Source organism: Elaeis guineensis, chromosome 8 (assembly GCF_000442705.2).
Source record: "Elaeis guineensis isolate ETL-2024a chromosome 8, EG11, whole genome shotgun sequence".
NCBI lineage: Eukaryota > Viridiplantae > Streptophyta > Magnoliopsida > Arecales > Arecaceae > Elaeis > Elaeis guineensis.
In genome coordinates this window covers 14368117-14389280 of record NC_026000.2, presented here as the reverse complement: position 1 = coordinate 14389280, position 21164 = coordinate 14368117, and the positions used below count along the sequence as shown (strand labels likewise).

General features: G+C 39.3%; 1 protein-coding gene across 2 annotated transcripts; it reads left to right on the top strand.

The window, feature by feature from the left end:
- The first annotated feature begins 228 nt into the window (after positions 1–228).
- Positions 229–6886, top strand: LOC105050203 (non-structural maintenance of chromosomes element 4 homolog A). 2 transcript variants are annotated; one of them, XM_010930134.4, is made up of 8 exons: positions 231–501; positions 625–789; positions 914–994; positions 4085–4334; positions 4493–4583; positions 5464–5680; positions 5775–5866; positions 6456–6886. In XM_010930134.4, the coding sequence occupies exons 2-8, from the start codon at positions 636–638 to the stop codon at positions 6714–6716; spliced, it is 1146 nt and encodes a 381-aa protein (XP_010928436.1). In that variant the 5' UTR covers positions 231–501; positions 625–635; the 3' UTR covers positions 6717–6886. The 2 variants fall into 2 exon arrangements, with proteins under 2 accessions (XP_073098737.1, XP_010928436.1); XM_073242636.1 differs by having other exon boundaries at positions 229–789.
- Positions 6887–21164: the final 14278 nt, after the last annotated feature.

The window sequence follows — 21164 nt, the reverse complement described above, 5'->3', positions numbered from 1 at the left end:
CTCCACTACTGTATCCTTCTCGAGACATCTCCCCAGAGAATGATACGAACTCTCACGAGTAAGTCCATTAAATATTGGGTACATTTATCAGAGCCGGTAATAACGGCTTATGTATAAGCAATTCTTTGTGCACCGCGCACCGCGCGCGGTGATTCGCTCACGCGCGGGCCCGGGGACGTCGGCGGGAAACTTTTTTTTTTCTTTTTTGCCGGCCCCGCGCGAGCGCGAATCACCGCGCGCGGCGCACAAAGAATTTCGCCATATATAAACGAGGGAGAACCTCCATCTGCCCAGTACGCAGCCCGCCTAAATTCCAGGGGAAGAAAAATCCCGGGCGGTGCGCGCGCGCCATTGAAATCTTTTCCGACTTCAGAAGACTTCGGTTACTCTTCGTGCTTGAAACCTCAAGGCTTCTCCTGCCGCTTTGCCTCTTCTCCTTCCCAATCTCTAGTATGTGGGGTTAGGGTTAGGGTTAGGACTTCGAGATTGAGGATTCCAAGGGTAATAACTTCGCATCCGACCTCATTTTCGTGTAGTTCCCTGATTTCGATTTGGTAGTTGCCTTCTTGATGCCATTCTAGGGTTTTCCGTCTTCTAATTTTAATTTTGTGTGTCTGGTCTTAGCGTCTTCGACCATGGTGAGGGGGGTGAAGAGAGAGCCAGAGAAAAGAGGGAGGGAGGAGAGTTGGGGAGATGAAGCAGAGAGCAGCAGCGGGGAAGGCACGCAGGGGGTGACGGAGCGGCGTGTTCTTCGGTCTCGGTATTTGGCTGTCAAGAACTTGATCGGTGGTATGGATTCGAATTCCTCTGCCGAGTTCTTAGCTTTGATCGATTGAGCATTTTCTTTTTCTTTCTTCTCCCTCTTTGGTTTCTTGGTCGTTTTCTTTGTTGTGAATCAGCCAGTGATTTGCAGATGAGAAGGAGGATATTAGCAGGGTGGATTCGGGCAAGTTCAAGTCGATCATCGCAGAAGTGGAAAGCCTGCATCATCTAGGCACGTTCTTTTAGTTTGTTTCCAGATTACTTTGTATCTACTTTCAGAATTTTAGAATGACATTATGAGCTTAGCTTAGCTAAGCTAGTTTAGTTTCTGTGAACTAGTTATGCTGTATTTTTTTCCTTTTTAGGCAGCTGACTGGTCGTAACTTCAAATTAGGTAACTTGTTCTTGTTATAAAAGGTTCATTATGGTTGCTGCTGTTGCTCTATAAGCAACTTATGTGATGATTTCCTTCTATTGATTTGGGTAGTGCGCTCAACTAGGACTTTTGAATGTTTGGTCGTGACAATGGTAAGCCATAATTGGAATATGAACATACAAATTATTATTCACTTGATCTATCATTGTTGTTGTGCACTGTGATATACTTGACTACTTGTTATAGGACTGAATGGATTGATTATTAATACGTTCATATACCTATCCACTTCTATCAGTTGCATAGAAATATTGGATATGGCTATTGGTGTGATGATAAAATTTGCATGCATATTTGTTCTGAAAAATATAGACACAAATTGGATACCAACTGTATCTGTATTTGTTAAAAAAAAAGGGTACGTATGGTTATAAACAAGATATTACAAATATCTGACTTTGTTTTAAACAAATGCTAATACAAATTCCTCTAGATGATGCAGATATAAATCAGATAATATCTATTGCTGTTTCAGTCATATATATAAACTTTTCAGTCAGAACATAATTCCTCTCACCCATACCCCACAAGAAGCTCCTTCATTCATGTTATCATGTGACTGTTTGGTAAATCCTAAAAATGCTACTAGAGTGCATTTTTGAGTTGGAAGGCTCATTCTTAGTGGTTTAGTTAAAGATTGGCCTTTTGTTTATTCATATTTCTACCTGCTTTTATGGGGTGGATACAAATATAGGTGCAGATATAATTTAGATGCTAAAATCTGCATCTTATGTGGATACAAAAACCAATTTGGATGGATATCCTTCGGTCCAATCTCACCTTTTAACTTATCAATGATACTTTGTGTTTTTGAGAGTTGTTGTTCACTTGAACCCATATGTTTCTTGCACTCAACCATATTGTCTGATTGAGCAGAACCACCTTGGCCTCATTCGGTGGTTGCTTTTCAAATCCTTAACACTGGAAACTGGCTGTTGCAGATAGGGCCTTACCTTTCCTCTCTCTCTCTCTCTCTCTCTCTCTCTCTCTCTCTCCATATTATCCATGTCCTCTGTGTAGAGGGCAAGAGGTGCATGCTGAGATCCAATAGAGGCTGTAATCATTAAGTCTTTATGAGTTACTTTCATGTTGGTATCTCTAATCAACCAGCCATCCAATATGTGCTCTCTGATGATTTAGTTCAGTTAATACTGACCAGGCTGTGACAGTCAGAGAACTAAGTTGACAATATTTTAATCTGCAGAAGTCCATTGAAAAATTGTGTTCTTTAGATGTTGTTGCTACATGGTAACCTATATGCTTGTTGATATCCATAAAAGGTTTAGATATAACAGTCAAGGAAATAAAGAAAGAACATATAGTTACATAACTTTATTAGATGCCTCTATGTGCATTAGTTTTGTACCAACAAGATAGTATGCTTGTGGACTAGAAACATAACTTTCTAAGATAGATAAAAGTTGGAAATTTGACCTGTAGTCTCTCCTGTCTCTCTCTCTCTCTCGAGTTTATGTTGAAATGAAACATAGTGGAGAATGAATTAAGGAATTTAGGGATGGTGTCAGCAAATATGTAGGGAGAGGCAGGATAGGGAAGATAAAAGAGGACCAACAATTTTGAGTCATGTTGAAAATCCATGGTTGAAGATCAGAAGAGAAAGAAGAAGTTGAAAGAAGAGAGCTAATGTAGTTGAATTTTTCTGTTTCCAAACATATTTGATTGCCTTCTTATTCTTCTTTTTCAAGGGTTCAACAAATCCTTTTATAAATTGTTGGGGTTACAAGTTTATAAAGTCTTTATAGTGTGCATTTCCATGCTTATATAGTTCAGTGAATGATCTATTTGTTGACCATTTTTGTTTAGTAAAGTTATTTGGTCCACTTATTTCTTATAGTGGATAAACAGCCTTAGGTTGTTCTTTCTAGGTTCTTTCTAGGGAGTGAGGTCCTATACTGACTTAAGGGAACATATGGGGTTACCTTTTTAAGAATGCAGATATTTTGATAATGAATTTTATTGCCTACCCTGTGCATGAATTTTGTAATGGATGACAACAACATGATCATCATTGATTATCCTAGAAAGTGGTGTATTATTACTCTGCTAGAACATTTGGTGTTCTGATGTCCGTGGAAGATAATTTCTTGAACTGAGGAAATGCTGAAAAATTGTTAAATTATCATGTGTAGAATAAAAAGATTTAGCAAAATCTTCCTATCAAAATAAGCAATTAGGGATTCTTACGTCGGTGTTTTCATAATGATTCTTAAAACTGAAACAATGACCTTGCCTTTTTATTACTTTGAATATTCTATGTCCATTTTCTCCTTCCCTAAAGAATCTTCTAGGTCCAAGCCTGGTCTATTGATATGCTTGTTAGCAGACTGGAACATTTTAACACTTGCTTTTCTTGAAAAAGACTCCCTTACCACACCTCCCTGATCTTTTTTATTTAAACAACAGCAGCCATGATTCTTAGTTCTAAATTTCACCTTTCTATCCATTCTTATAACAATCATAATGGTGATATAATATGTTTCTGGCTTCATTGATGCTTATTTATTAACTATATTAGATATAACTCATGTTGAAGAGTTTGATGATTTACGAACCACCAGTACTTTACCTCTTACTGCATGTTCTAATTAATTGGAGGGCAAAAAGGATCCATTATATGAAGCCTTGTAAATAGGGGGCTCTCCCATTGGTTTTCTGGAGTTCAATAAATTTATTTGGCTTTGAGCTAGAGATGATGCAGTCATTTGATCTTTGCACCGACCCTTTACTATTTTATAACATTATTGTTCTTTTTTTTTTTTAAGGGTTACTTCTCTCTTTCTTCCACTTGCAAACTTTGTACTAAAATGGCATGATCATGTAATAACTGCCAAATTCCTCACACTCATTGTTTTTATGTGGCCACAGTTCAAAAGCCTAGAGAACAAGTAGCAGATGCAGAGGTTTTGTTGGACATTGCTAGTACACTGGTAACATCAATTAGGTCTCAAAGCAATGATGGAGTGACTCCAGCAGATTTTGTAACTGCATTGCTAAGGAACTTTGGACAAAGAGATGGACATGTGAATGTTGATAGTGCTCTCAAAATGATTTGTTGGAAAGAAGTTGGCAGTGCTGTCTCCCATATTTTTCTGAAGGTCCCTGGATGCTGCACGATGTAAAGAACCTTCGTAACTGTTATGACAATTAAGATATTAAATGTTGCTTCGCTTTTGGTGAATTTAGCTAGCCAGGGCTGGATTTTTAAGCACTTGAACTGATTTGTTTGCAGTTTTCCATATCTAGTAACTTCTGTCCTTGTTACATGTGATGTAGGGTTGGTCCTATGAGTATGCAAACTAAACAACGCAAGGCTGTGGTTCACAGAAAACGGATGAGGCCAACCGAAAACACTCGTCCTGAGGAGGTTAGCTGCTATGTCTTAATTTCTTTCCTCTGGCTCTTGAGTTTCTAATTCTCTCTTTCTATACGCACACAGACCCCTTACAGAGCTTTTTTCTCTTTTTCTTTTTTTTTTTTGAGTTTTTTTAGTTGCTGACTGATTTCTTTTTTCTATCCTAACCGACAATAAAAATGACATGTGCAAAGTTGAAGTTGCAGTTAAAACTAATTTATGCCACGTTTTTTTTTTTTTTAAATATTTGTTTTTTTTAAATTATGACACTTTTTTATTTTTTGTATATCAAGTTTGTTTGGTCTTTACTCAATCTAATGGGAAGAATGTTCTATTGCTGTTGTTCCATCATATGTGCAATTTCATGAAAAATCTTCACATCTTGTAGGACTAAATATTCAAAATAAGGTCCATCTTAGATGCTAAAACTTTCTTCTGTATTCTGTCTAAAATATTGGGCTCTCTCTCTCTCTCTGTGATTATTTATTTTATTCTTTTTTTTTGGGGAGGGGGGAGAGCTGTGGTGGAGGTGCTAGGTAATGGCCCAATGGGCTACATCATCTTGGTCACAAGGACCCTGCAGTCTACATTATGAACTATGCTCAGCGCCCCCACATTAGAGAACACTTTAAGCATCATCTTTGTTGTTTGTGCATGTCATGCCATCAAGCTGCCCACTCTATGCGCTTCCTTCCATTGCTATCAGAACAACGAAATTGACCATAGAGCAGCATCATGTTGAAATCCTGAAGCTTATAAAATGATATTTTAAAACATGACCTCCAGAAGGGTACAAACTATTTGCTTGGTCCCGCTTTAGTATCAGAACAATATGATTTCTTAACTTCATAATTAATGACATACAGTTTTCTTTTTGTTTCCTTTTGTACAGCTTGATGAGGCTCAACCAGAAAAAAAAACTGGTACTGATAAGAACATGGCAACCATGTTTGACATATTGAGAAAGAGGAGACGTGTAAGGCTTGAGAACCTGGTTTTAAACAGAGTATCTTTTGCACAAACTGTGGAGAACATATTTTCCCTGTCATTTCTGGTGAAAGATGGGAGAGCTGAAATATCTGTGAATGATGATGGGCTTCACTTTGTTAGTATGTTCTTTATGAGGAAAGTTAGGCTTCGCACTCTTGTTTAAGGTTCTTCTGAATTGATCCTAATGAAAACCTCTGTATGCCTGTCTTTTAGCTCCAAGGAATGCGCCTGCTGCTGCTGCAGTAGCCTCAGGGGACGTGTCTTACAACCATTTTGTATTCAGATTTGATTTTAAAGATTGGAAGGTATAAAAATATATTCTTTTTACTGGGAATTTAATTATTCATTGCATCATTTCTTGATTTAAAGCGGTCATGGATTCATTAGATTTAATACTTATGGAAGCAATTTCTGTTAAAAACTTGTAAGTAGATAGCAAACAGTATGATCTATAGCATGATTACTGGAATGAAGCCAATGTATGAAAAACTGTTCATTTTGAAGAACATGGAAAGGGGACATTGTTGTTGGTCTTATTTGAAACTGATTGTCTTATTCTGAAACTGATTATTGTCTTATTTGAAGGACTTGATTATTGTTGGTCTTCTCAATTTTGTCAAAGTACATTGCCTTCAGGTTGCAAGACAAAAGTATAAAAACAGAATTTTCAAAACTTGATGGATCACCTGTTATCTTTCGTATATTTTTATTTGCCTTTTTATCATTGTAAAATTTGAGTTTGTAAGGAGCTACCTCATTAGGATTCTAGGATTAATGCTGCTACATTTGTTGTCAAAATTTACTTCTTTCTGGTCCCCCCTTCTCTCTCCTTGCTGCAGGAGCAAATAGTCGTGGCTGTAAGATTATTGTTTTATTTGTTTTCTTGGTTTGCAGTTGATGATGGATAGTGTTGGGTCTGGAGAAGAGCTGATGCCTCATAGGAGTGGCCCGAGTACGTGCAACACATCCTCACAAGCAAAGCCAACTCATGGGGCTTCTCAGCCTGGTGCACCTTCAATGCCAATCAGAAAGTTGACTCGGAATAGGGGCTTGGTCGTACGAGAAGAAACAATCGTTGAGGATACACCAGAAAAAGAATGTTCAGGCGAACTTCCATCCAGGCATAAGGGCAGGCGTGTCGATGTTGGCCCTTGACAATATACCTTCATGTCTGCGTTGTTTTATACTTTTAGCTCCTCTATACTAACGTAAGTGCAGTGCGGTTTTGATTTGTACATATATTGGCCAAGTGTTTCTCTAACATGGTTAGAGTGTATCTTATTAATCGTTACCATAAATCTAATGGTCATTACCATATTGCTTCTTTCTTCTTTTGCTGCACTATTTCTTCTGATGAAATGGTGGAATCCTGCTACGTTCATCTTATAAAAAGATGTCAAACTGTTATATTTTTTATCTCCAGTGCCTTTGTTAGTAGGAATTTGTTACGCTTTGAATTCAACATCTGGATCGAATACGTGATGACTGAGCAAGTCTCAAAGAATATACAAGGTCAAATTAAATCATTACAATCTTATCAATCATAATATTTAATTTTAATAATAATTCATAAAATTTATATAATTATAATTAATATTCTTTCAATCTTCTGTTCAGGTATCAACGGTATTTTATCTATGCATTCATTCGTTTACAAATTCATATCATAGCCAACTATGAATATTTTATAATTCTGAGAAGAAAAGAAAGATGAAGTGGTGTGAGCTTTACAGTTCAGTAAAAATTTTCATATCACATCAATATAATAATAAAATTTGAAAATAAAGATAAGCAATAATACATCATAATACTGCAAACATTTATAGATTATCTGTTTTATCAAAAGAGATGCATTATCATATATTAATGGGTGAAACAATTTTATTCAACGACTGTTTTATGTCTTATCTTTTTATTTTCTTCTATTATCACATCGTTTTTAATCTTTTTCTTTTTGGCTTTGGCTTTGGACTATCAGGATCATGCGACGATCTTTTATTCGGATCGATTTCTGTGATCTTCCTCAGATCGAAATATTCATGATCTTTCTCGGATCAAAGTAGCCATGATCTTTCTCGGATCAAATCATTCGCGATCTTTCTCGGATCAGATTCTTCCACACATAAGTCTGTGGGGGCTGTTCCAGGCATAAGCTCCTGGCAGACTATTCCACATGACAAGGGTAGTTCAAATCATATTTTTCTTTCTTTTTATTTTTATGAAATTATAATATTTGACTTTATTAATCAATTCAAATTTTGCAGTGTAATAAATATGTCATACTCATATAATCATGCCATCAATCGCTGATACATATGTATTGATATAACATACTCATGCTCAAAATCACATAAATAAATAACAGTGTCTCAGATATAACAAATTCATCGATCTCAAATCCAACGATGCAAAACTAATGATGCAAGACCAACAGTAAAATAGCATATATATAATAGTGATCATGTACAGGGATTCTTATCTTTACCGGTGACTGATCCAAGCACAGAAATCAATGTTCTTCTTTGATTTATTAATTTCTCTAACAAGATATTCCACTCGATATCTTATGCAGACAATTGTATTTCTTCATGACCCTGATTAATATAAAAATCACATATAGAAAAATTACCGATAATCGATCCTAATAACACAAATCGAGGACCGCTCTCTAGGATTAATCAAAATTAGGATTTATCTAAGTATCTGGATCCTCTACTGATCCATAAGACTTTTAGAGAGAGAAAATTCATGAAGAGAAAGATAATTATAGAGAGAGAAAGTAAAGAGAGAAAATAGAGAGAGAAAATTTTTGTATCCTTCAGATGAGGCAATCATGATCGAGATCATCAAAGATCATATCAGGGTGACTCAATATGGATTAACCATGATTGATGTTATCAATTTCAAATAAAGATCGGACCGGGATCTAATATACTGCACGAATTTTGGAGTAATTTCAAATCATCATATTTTTATTTCAAATTTATCCTAGGATCTGTGATGCAATCAGAGAGAGAGTAGAAAGACCTTAGAGAGATAAAATCCATAAAGAGAGAGAAAAAAAGGTCTAGAGAGAGAAAATAGAGAGAGAAGGTAGAGAGAGGAGAGAGGAAAGAGGAAGAGCAAGGAGAGAGAGGAGAGAGAAAAAATTCTCTTTTTCTTTTTTTTTTTCTATTTTTTTCTCTTTCTCTTTTTCTTTTTCTTTTTTTTTCCTTTTTTTTCTTTTCCTTCTTCTTTTTCTTTTTTTCTTTTCCTTCTTCCCACGGCCCTCTCTTGGGTCGAAACAGGGGAAGATCGACGAGGTCCCCCCCCAGTGACTCGGGCTCCGATGAGGTGGGTGGTGTCTGGTCGACGGCAACGGAGCAAGGCCGGCCGACAGCAAGGTTCGGTCGGTGAAGTTTTTTTTTTTTCGAAAATCAGGGGATCCATCCCCTTTCTTCATGATTTTCGGTCATTGGCTGGTCACTGGCCGCCAAGACCTTCAGGAAAGAGGGACAGAGGGATGAGGATCCTATCCTAGGGGTGAGACACCGCAAACGGCGACGTTGGTGGCCGGAAAAGAGAGGAAGATGGCTCATTCGAATAGAGCAAAACTGGATCATGATATTTTGTGGATTTTCCGACGATCCCGACAGTCGGCGAGGGTGCATGAAGCCATGAAAAGGAGGGGAAGGAAGAGGGGAAAGAGGAGAAGGGCTTACCTCCGACTCCGATGAGGTCTCCGACGAGTATTTAAGATGAACACGATGATGACATCCGCGGCTTCAACAGAAAAATTTGAGAAAAATAAAAAGAGAAATTCGGTGCTCGTCGTGGCCAACCTTAGAGGAAAGGAGAGGGGGTTTTTATAGGGTGGAGGGGAGGTCGAATCTTCCTCGGATTCAGCTTCTCTTCCGATGTATTTGAGCGGAAGAAGACTCCCAGCGGGACTCTTCTTCGTTTGCCTCCCCTATTTTTTTTTTTGTATAGGATGTGGGTTGATTCTGGGTCCAATTGGGCCGGGTGTTACATTCTTCCCCTTTCAAATAATTTCGTCCTCGAAATTAAGTTATATCATTCGAGATACATATTTCAAAGTATCCATTCTTCATGTCATTCTCAAGCTTACGATAATGTCTTACATATTATTTATTTCTCATGATCTTGTTATAACAAAAAATATTTGAAATCTCAAACTCATCCCTTCTTATTGATTTCTCAATTTTTTTTGAAGAACCGTAACATTTTAGACTTGTATTAATATACCACCGTTATTTGTCTAATACATTCCACTCGAAATTCATAATTATCTCAGACTGCCTATGATAGAAAAATAAATGAAGGCCAAACATCGGGCACTCTTCACAATCATCGATTTCTTTCTTCTCTTGACCTTCCAACAAATTTTATATGTAAACTCTCATCTTAAGAAAACCTCAATCTTTTATATCAGTTCAAGTAACAATATTAAATTTGAAAAAAAAAATGAGATCTATGTCAGGACATTCTAAGTTTGAACTAATATCAGAACTATCAAGCTGTTAATAAACTTGAGATATCTAAAATTTCTTGACATTATCTACAATGAAACAACCTACTGACAAAAATTATCCGGCTATGATCAAATTAGATCAAAATTTATAGCATCCTTTCATTATCAATAAAATCTTTTCTTATTTGCAACTAATGTATTTCATCATAATATCTTTTGATTTAAAAAATTAATATTTCTAATCAATTTAATCCACCACGCTTTTGCTACGCACTCTGATCTTAATTTATCAAATTGTATAAGTCTATCAAAGATAAAAATATCCTTATATGTTAGATCAATTCAGGATAGATCCAACCTTCAAATTTTATATAAGACTTAGGACAAAATTTTAAGTTTCTTTATCTTTACTACCTTTGGGTATAGCATATAAAAATTAAATCTTGATCCACTTCCTATGTTTGAAATCATTGCATAAGTTTCATCACTCTTCAAGAATCCAACATGTCTAGAATCAATTGGAGTTAACCTTAGATTTACCTTATAATCATTTAGATAATTTCTAAATCAATCTTCCTTTTTAAAAGAATTAATTCTAACTTGATAGACTAGAAGAACTCAAACAATATCCTTAAGTAGAATCAACTTGATTATTTCTTATAGAGCTCCCTTCATCACAACCCTTAATATTAATCAATAAATCCATACAAAATCTTGTCCCTTGTATAAGTCATTCAAAATTTAACACCAGCAAGATGTCTTAGTTCAATTTAAAAAAAATCCAAACTTTGACTTGAATAATTAATACACTTCACCATCTTCAACAATCACAAAAAAAATTAAAAAAAAATCCAATCCAAAGATAGTAATATGAATTATTAAAGATTTCATCATAACCTGTATATCATACTCTGACAAAATAAATTTTCTTCTTTAATTTAACAACAATATCAAAATACTTTTGATCCACTTAGAAAAGTAAACTTTTGACTTGAAATTTAATGCAACTTGAAAGATCAAGGAATCATATTCAGAATATAATATTTTGAGTAACCAAATATTTCATCAAAATGTGTATCTCATATTCTCATAATAAAATTCAAGTATATTTTTTTTTTAATCTAAGATTGAGTTCATATATGATCCTCTTATAGGTTCAATGCTCAAAAATATTTCTCTCTCATATGATGAAATTTCTTTTTAGACCATATCCTAACTTTCTTCTGATAAATTTAAAATTTATAATGCTCAGATAATTAACATCAAAATCAGAAAAGTTATCATAATTTCCTTCCATATAAGTTTAGCATTCCAAAATCATCGAGTATACTCAACATAACATATCAATACCTCCCACTTCCTTCTAAGGTCAACTCTTCTTATATTCAGGCCACCCGACTAATTGAAATCCAAGATATAACTCGTCAATTTTATTATGGACATCATACGTCACTTATGCATAAATTTCATCTTAATATTTATTGATTCGAAATCTAAATATTGAATCTTTTCTTTTATATCTATCATGTTCCTCATGATCATAACTTAAGTTCAGATGGTGGTGCAGCCCATAGTACTATTGGCCTCCTCGTAAATGTGCGCAGATGAGTCAATTTTCCATACATCCGATAGGAGAGGATGAACACACTACCTAGTTCGCGGGGTTTGTTATCCAACAGATCATAGTCTTCGAGTACCCTCCAGCATCATACTGGTGCTGTCCTCAAAATGGTGGCCGCCTACCTGAGTTCTTCCTGATGACCCTCTCAACTTTGCCAATAGCATGATAATGTCGAACGAAGGATGAGCTAGGTCCTCTAGTCATAAAATCTGCACCATCATCGACACAATCCATCACATCGTCTTTAAAATTGATCTTGAGGAAGGGGTACAGAATCACATGAGGTCTCTCTTTGAATGTCTGGTATCTTCTATAAGCTGATTATTTTTACCCCTAATTTCAGCCTGCCATAAGGATGGATTAATGCTTATGTAGGGATTCACTATTTCTAAGTTTTTGACATGTCCTAACTGCTCATTGGCAATGGAGGCAGTCAGTTGCAAACATTAGTCCATCTGGCACATAAGACACCACTACAATTGTAATACCCGGCCCATTTGGGCCTTAAACCCAGCCCAAAGGCCCACAAAGCCCAAAAAAAAAAAAACGAAGAAGACTCCCGAGAGTCTTCTTCTTCCTCCCGACCGGCTCCTAATCAGAGTCGAAAAATATCTCGGGAAGGAGTCAAACTCCTCCCTTCTGATCCTTTTTAAAGGAGAGACTCTTCTCTCTCCCCCATCAAAGAAATCAGGAGCCAAAACGGCGAGGATCGTCGAAAATCGCTCGCGGAAGCTGTCACCGTGCTCGCCTCGATTTCTCATCGGAGAGGTCACCGGAGCTCGAGGTAAGCCCCAGCTTCTCTTCCTCTTTTCTCCCCCTTCTTTTCCTTGTCTGTGTGTACGATCGCCGGCTACCAGATTCGCCGAATTTTGTTGGAAAAAATGTCCCCTGTTTCCGTCATCTTTTTTCTTGATTTTTCGATGCCACGACTTCCGACTCGCGAACTCGGATCGGGGGCATGACAATTAATATGGTATTAGAGCAATTAATATGGTATCAGAGCATAAATTGATAAACTATATGACATATAGAATCAGATATAAATATAGGTGGGTAGACATTAAGGATATTGGGACAATGACTTATACTGATCATGATATAATTTAGAAACTTAAATTGACATATGTGTACTAGTGGACTGAATCAGAGTGCGCAACGAAAACATAGTGGTCTGAATTGTTCTCAAACTGATCAGAACAGTAATTTAATTTGATAGATATTATGATGAAAGATTCGATTTTGAAATTAGAGGATGACATGATTTAACGTAAAAGTAATCTGAAATTTTGAGGACTTAAGCAAAAAAAAAAAATTTTGAGGACAAAATTTATTTTTAGGAGGGAAGAATGTAATACTTGGCCTATTTGGGCCTTAAACCCAGCCCAAAGACCCACAAAGCCCAACAAAAAAAATAAAGAAGACTCCCGAGAATCTTCTTCTTCCTCTCGACTGGCTCCTTTCGGAGTCGGAAAATACCCCGAGGAGGAGTCAAACTCCTCCCCTCCGACCCTATTTGAAGGGGAGACTCTTCTCTCTCCCCCACCAAAGATATCAGGAGCCAAAATGACGAGGATCGTCGGAAATCGCTCGTGGAAGCTGTCACCGTGCTCGCCTCGATTTCTCACCGGAGAGGTCACCGGAGCTTGAGGTAAGCCCCGGCTTCTCTTCCTCTTTTCTCCCCCTTCCTTCCTTTGTCTGTGTGCACGATCACCGGCGATCGGATTCATCGAATTTTATTGGAAAAAATGTCCCATGTTTTCGCCACCTTTTTTCTTGATTTTTCGACGTCGGTGGTCACCACCGACTGCCGGTTTGGTTTCTCTGGGCTGTGGTGTCGTAGCCCTCCTACCGTCGGCCACCGCCGCACCGACTGCGGCCTCTGATCCGTCGAACAAGGGAGGGACCACACGGTCTCCTATTTTTGCCCAAAAAAACCACGAAAAGAAAAGAAAAAAAAGGAAAAAAAAGAGAGAGAGAATTTTCTGTCTCCTCTCATTCTCCCTCTTCTCTCTCTCCCTTCAGTCTGAACCCTTGCTTTCTCTCTAGAATTGAACTTTCTCTCTCTACTTTTTCTCTAGAATTTTCTCTCTCTAGATTATTTCTCTCTTTTGATGGATTTCTCTCTTTCTATGTTATCTTTCTAAAATTAGCATAGTGAAAGACTTCCTTTTGATGATTCTGATCGAGTTTAGTGAAGAGTCCAATCCTAAGTAAGATTTTGATCTGAGATTTGTTAGATTTAATTTTGAAATAAAATTAATATAAGAATATAATTTTGGATAATAGGCACTAAAGAATCTCTTAGAGGTTAATCGATCTATTCGTTCAGTGGTCTGTGAAAGGTAAATAATGAATCATCTTCTTGAGATATTTTATATTAATTTTAAAAGTAAATATAATTATTCTTAGAATTATGCATGATTTATGAAATTATATTTTGAACGAAAAGTGATTCTGAAATACTATGGTTTATTGATTATGTATATGTTCAGTGAAAATTATGATATGTTATGATATAAAAGTATTTTGATACAGATCGAATTTATGCTCTCAGCCTAACTATATTTTAGTGGGCTCCATCAATGGATATTATACGTTGGTACTCAGTGGACCCTGCCAGTGGGGGTTGTGTGTTGGTATTCAGTGGACCCTGCCAGTGGGGGTTGTGTGCTGGTATTCAGTGGATCCCGTTAATAGGGGTTAAATATTGGTCATAGTCGAGGCTGTTGAGTTATGAGTGTTTTAATTCGAATCGATTTTATGATTATATTATATGAAAATATTTGAAAAGATTGGATTTACATTGAATTAGCATGAAATATATTTTTATGTTTATTCATAGCATTGTTTTTGAAAATTATATAAATATCTGAAATATCTAGTTGAAATATTTGTTACTTACTGGGCTGTTTAGCTCATTACCTTTCTTTTTATTTTTCATATTCAGATAATTAATTGCCAGCGTGGGTAATAATGTTAGGATGGAGCTTTTAGAGGCGAGATTTAGCATTGTTAACTTCGTTGAAATTAGATCTATTATTTTATTTTTAGTAAAATTTTATTGGATGTAAGATAGTTGATTTAATTATTTGAATTAAAGTTGAATAATAATTATTTAAATTTTATTCCGTTGTGATGTATTGATATCGTGATGAGATGTCTTGCATGCTTGTGGAGAGAGTTTCTCATAAATATGCGGCGGTTGCCATGACCTTGGACTCACGATCTCGGGTTAGGAGCGTGACAACAATGAGTCCGTATAAAATTATGTAACACATAAGACACCAATACAATGTCAATTTGTGAGTTGATAAGATGAAGTGAAGCCATTTTCAATATTATCGTATTATATGATGTTATCATATTATGAATTATATATATTATTATACAATATAATAGTAATTATTTTTATATATTATAATATCTCATAGTATGAATGTTAGTGTCTAGCATGCCACACTAAAGTACTGTATCAATAGCTTTATTGTATCGTTGGTAATAATAGAATTGCGTTATGTCATAAGATAAATATTTTTTTCTCTCAAAAAAGCATTATATTGTGACTGTTACATTTCTTGTGAGTGCTTTGAGAGTACCACTGCGGCCTTTTCTCGTGTGATCGCTGGCAATTGGTTAGGCCATAGCGTACGTTGACATCGGAGGAGATGTTGAGCAACCCAAGAGACTGCTCTAGAGCCTTGAAGGTGGGTGATAGGCAGAAATTGAGCTAGAGGAGGGCGGTGCAAGGGCTCACCATTTGGATCTCGCTGGAGCCATCTTCAAAGGAGGTGGACGAGTTGATCAGGTGGTTTTTAGAGATCGTCTAGCCCTCGTAGGAGGTTTTGAGGGAGAGTTTGGAGTGCTAGACAGCCTTAATAGTGGTGGCGAGGAGTCTGGGCCAGCAGGTGGCATCGGATCTAGTGGCTAGGGAGTTCTAGCTGTGGGTAGGCTTGAAAGGGGAGGTGGTGGCTTACTGGCTGGAGAAGAACTTCTTACTCTTCCGATTTGAGGAGGTCGGGGAGAGGGACCTAATCTTCCATTGTTGCTGGGCAAGTGCTGGCAGTAGAGCCATGGCGGTGGAGGTTTTTCCTAACGAAGGGAGCTATCGGATTAGACCTAATCCTCTAATTGCTGTAGCTCTCGATGAAATTTTAAGAAGAGGCAGCAATCCAAAAAGTGCTTCATCTGGTCGGAGAGTTATCCTCGATGGATGAGTGCACGATGGAGTAGAGGTGCCTTGGTTTCGTTCGAGCATGCGTTGAAGGTCGATCTCTCTCGATCGTTGAGGCTGGAGGTGCTTGTCAAAGGTCTGGACGACCCCTTCTAGCAAAGGTTTATCTATGAGAACCTCGATAACATTTGCCTCCGATGCGACTGTTTCCACTTGCTAGAGGAGGTGTGAAAGGCCGGAGGGGGAGATGGAGACTTGGCGGATGGTCTACGCTTAGAGGATAGGGGAGTGGCTACGAAGGGGTTGCGCTTGGGGCCGTAGCTGGTGGCAGCCTGAGATGGAAGGTCTGGTGGAATTGAGGAAGGAGGCCAAGTCAACTTGGCCAAAGCAAAAGGCGAGTTGACCTAAATCGAAGACAGCTCATGTGGGCTCGAATCGGGCTAACTTGATGGTTGGATTGGATGATTGGATCCAACCAGCCAAGATCACATGATGGAGATCTCCTATCAGATCCAGGCCTGAATCAACGGTCGGATAGGATGCTGGGGATGTGGAGATCAGTGCGGGGTGCATTGCGGGCTTGAGCCTAGGTGCCAACCATTTCGGCCCGTTGGTTGAGCTCGGGCGCAGGCCGGTGCTAGGCCAAGATGTGGACAGGGGCTCTTTTACAAGCGGGCCGAGAACATCATTGGCGGTGGGCTCAGCCCAGCCCAAGCATGCCCATCCCTCTGACTTTGATGCGGGCCAGGCACCTATCAGGCCCAATGGGCGAGAATTGCATTTTGAGGGGCCAGGAAAAAGCTCTACAAGGAAGAACAAGGTCAAAGGTAAAGCCTTGGCCTCCTCAGAGGCCCGCATGGAGTCGGTAGCTAGCACTAGAGGTCTTGGGGCTTTCATTTTCTCAGCCAGGACCTCGGGGGAGGCATCGATTTTGATGGTGGAGGTGGATTCTAATTCAGGTGGCCTGGTTGAGGGGGGCAAGACTGAGCAAGGGATGGAGCACGGGATGGAGAGTAATCCTGTGTCTTTTAGGAGGGAGAACTTAATGTACATGGACACGTTGGTGGGGGGCCAGAATATTACCGACGAAGATGTTGTTACCAGACTGAGACAGGCCATCCAGAGGGAGAGGTGAGCCCGTCGATAATGGACTCGATGGCAGTTGGGACTAAGATAGATTTTTAGACTAAGAGGGTACTAGTGTGGGTCCCCTTCCATGCAAGTCATTTTTATGAGGCTTCTAATCTGGAACACTTGGAGGGCGAGAAAACCCTTGTTTCGATCGACCTTCGATCGATTGATCCAGTAGTATGACCCTAATGTTTGCATCCTACTTGAGACTTGACTCTCTAGGGCAAGTCTCATTCAGGTTAGATGGCGAATTTCGATAGCATGTCAAGTACTTACACGTGGAGTCTAGAGGCCTGTTGGAGGGTATCCTGGTGATGTGATGTCGTAGCTCGATCAGGATGGATGCCTTCTATATATACGAGCAATAGGTGGCTTTAGTCATCCCAGAGTATACTAGAGGATCTTGACTTTTGTTTGGAGTCTATTTGAGTACTGAGTACAAGAAGTGGAGGGTGCTCTGGTTTGAGATCTCTAGAATAGTGTCGTAGGGCTTGCCTTCCCTTATCGCCCAAGATTCCAACTACATTGTGAGTCTTATGGGTGGCAGGTAGCTTGGGGATGGCATCGACTCTAGAGAATTCATCAACAATATGGGTCTGATTGATCTTGGCTATTCTGGTTCTAGATTCATCTGGTGCAACAATCGATAGGAGATGGCTGGAGTTTGGAAAAAGATTGATCGGACACTTGCTACTACTAAGTGGCTCCAACAATTTTTGAAGTACTATATTTAATACTTTTTCGAGGATTAGGTCTGTTTGATTCTCATCACCACAGTCGGCCTGCGTTTGCCCAGTGCCATGTTTAGGTTCAAGAAGTTCTGGACCTTCTACTTGAGATCGTGAGATCTGATTCGGGAGGTGTGGAGAATACCGGTCAGTGAAGATATGAGGTATCGGATGATCCGAAGGTTGGAGTTAGCCAAGCATAGACTCCTTTGGTGGAATCATCTTGAGGTTTACGACATCTTCAGATGGATCGAGGGGATGGAGGTGGACATCGAGGAACTACAGCTGAGGGAGGATCAAGAGAGGAGTCTCCAGGAGCTTGTTTTGAGGGAGCTTCATTACAAGCTCTTGGTGAACAATTCTTTGCTAAGACAACAGGAGATGCTATGGAGATAGAAGCTTAGGATTTAGTGGATTAGGGACGACAATCAGAATACTAGATTCTTTCACTAGTTCAGCATGATCTGGAGGTCTACTAATCGCATCAGGCAGTTGAGGGAGAGCAACGACAGAATTATGGATGACAGTGAGATCAGGGGGCAGATCTTTCAGTTCTTCATATCTCATTGGATGGCATTTTTAGGCAGAGACATTCCCTTCCAAGGAGTCTAGCCTATGACCTATATCTCTGGATCAGGAGAATAAGGCCCCGACTTGTTCGATATTTGCCGAGAAAGTGCATGGGGCCCTCTAATCTCTTAGAGAAGATAAGGCCCTAGGACTGGATGGGTTCCCCCTCTTTTCTTCCATCGATATTGGCCTATTATCAAAGGAGAGATGGTGGAGGTGGTGCAGATGGTTTTTAAATCCAAGAGCATTTTGAAGGAGCAGAAGAAGATACTGATAACTCTCATCCTGAAGCAGCTTGATGCATCGACTCCGGGGCACTTCAGACCAATCAGTCTCCATACCACTCTCTACAAGATGAGTGTCAGGATCTTGGTCAGATTGTTGAAGCCGATTGTGCCTCACCAAGAGTATTTTGAAGGAGCAGAAGAAGTACTGATAACTCTCATCCTGAAGCAGCTTGATGCATCGACTCCGGGGCACTTCAGACCAATCAGTCTCCATACCACTCTCTACAAGATGTGTGTCAGGATCTTGGTCAGCTTGTTGAAGCCGATTGTGCCTCATCTGATCAGTCCAGAGCAGAATGCTTTTATTAGCGGTCGTTGTATCATCGATAATGTTTTGTCTGTCTAGGAGTTTATGCATAATTTTCAGCGAGCACATATTTGTTGAAGCCTCATGGTAATCAAGCTGGACATAGAAATGGCATATCATTGGATGAGCTAGCATTTTCTTCGATGGATGCTACGGGAACTCGACTTCCAGAAGAGGTAGATCAATTAGATTATGGATTGTGTGGAGATCTTGAACTTTGCTATTCTGATTAATGGTGCCCTAATGGAGTTTCTTCACTTGACAGTCGAGCTTCGCCATCCCTCTACTTGTTTATTATGTGTGCTGATGCTCCGTCTTAGCATTGAGGGTAGCGGTTCAGGGGTTGGTGCTAGAACCTTACTAGCCCACCCTTGGGGCTTAGCCACTTTCATACCTTCATTTTACAAACGATTGCCTCCTCATTGGATGGGTCTCAATCTGAAATGCGAGATGCTTTGTGTCCATTGTTGAAGTATATTGTCGGACCTCTAGCCAGCTTATGAATCTATAGAAATTTGCGGTCATCTTTAGCCCTTGGATGAAAATCTAGATGAAGCAGATGATTCGGGAGAGGTTAGGGATCTGGGAGCAGACTGAAATCTTGATCTATCTAGGTGTTCCTCTCATGGGGCGGCGACTTTGAAGGGTTGACTGGAGGCCTATGGAGCAGCAGGTTTAGGATCGCTTTGAGGGGTGGCAAGTCAATGCCCTCTTTATGATGGATATGACAGCCTTTGTGAGATCGGTGTTTAGCTCCATCCCCATGTACCTCTTGGCAAACACAATTGTGTCGAATTCTTGTCTCAGAGGGTTGGAGCAGTGATTTCAAAATTTCTTATGGGGCTTAGGATACGATGGACGTGGGATCTACCTACCATCTTAGGAGGTGGTTTGTCAGCCTGTAAGGGACGGAGATTTTGGGATTCAATCCTTGCAGGTCAGGAGAGAGGTCATGATTGCCAAACATACTGTTAGATTTCTTATCCAGCTTGATTGCTTATGGAGCAGGATGATGAGGGCCCGATATGGGGCATGGTGTCAGAGATCCCAATAGTTGATTGGGGATGGGACTTCGATGGATATGAATTAGGATGCTTGAATTTCTAGCCTCTCTTTCTCATTGGTCGACCTACGTCAGCAGTAAAGTGGATCACCATCTGCATGTCTACGATTTGTTCACTACTGATGGTAAGGGTTAGAGAGCTCTGGATATCACCCATCTCTTTGATGGTCTTCTCGCTTATTGGATCCTTGCCACTCTGATTCTTATTTATCACTGTTAGGATCTAAAGGTGTGGCGCCGAACATATTGCTTTAAGATCCCTCTGAGGGATGTATCCAAGATATGCAAGTTGGTGCAGAATAGGAGGATCGAGGCTACTTGAATTTAGAGAGCGATCGTCCACCTCAGAGTGAAGCTCTTTCTCTAGAAGCTTGCATGAGATTGGCTTCCAATGTGCATGCTTATTAGGAATGGGCATGGAGCTTCTGGCTTCATGTTCAGTCTACGGGCTGGAGGATCAGTCAATAAAGAATGCCATTCTGTATTATTCGAGGGCAAAGCTGATTTGGAGGAGGGCAAACGGTCAACTTTAGGAGGCGAGTAGTAGTCTTTGACGGGAGTCCTTGAGCACGATCCGTCAGAATATGATTGAGAGGATGACCTCTACTTGGAAGGTAAGATGGCTTATATCGCCTACTAAATCCGACTTTCCAAAAACAGCTTAGTCTTTGGAGGTGAGGTGGTATCTATGCATCGGATGCTGGAGAGAACCATCTGTTTGGCCGTGAAGTATAGCCATTTCGACATTGTTGGCCTGCCCCTTGACGCCCTCGATCCCTGAAACTCCCATTCTGCTCCTGTAGCAATCTAGAGCATTATTTTCATTTTCTAGGAACCACCTCCTTTAAAATTTGTCAAAGTAAATTTCAATGACAGTGTCAGAGATGGTAGGAGTGATGTAGGCTTTGTCATCCAGGATCCAGATGCTCGATTGCTGACAGAGGGAGGGATCTTATCTTTTGTAGCCTTTAGTCTCAAGAGTTGAACTTCATGCCGCCTAAGTGGATATTACCTATATAAAATAGGAGTTGCGGACGGAGAAAATTTTCATCAAAAGAGATTCTACCAATGATTAGATGATCCGAAACAACACGAAGTAGCTGAAAACCCATCTACTGCTTCGTGACATTTGGACTGCTCTGTCTTTCAACCGTGGTGTTGATCCGATATGTTTATTGAAAGACAAATAACATGGCAAATTGGATCGCATGCTATATGACAGAAGATTTCGAAGACTGGGCGAGACATGCCTGC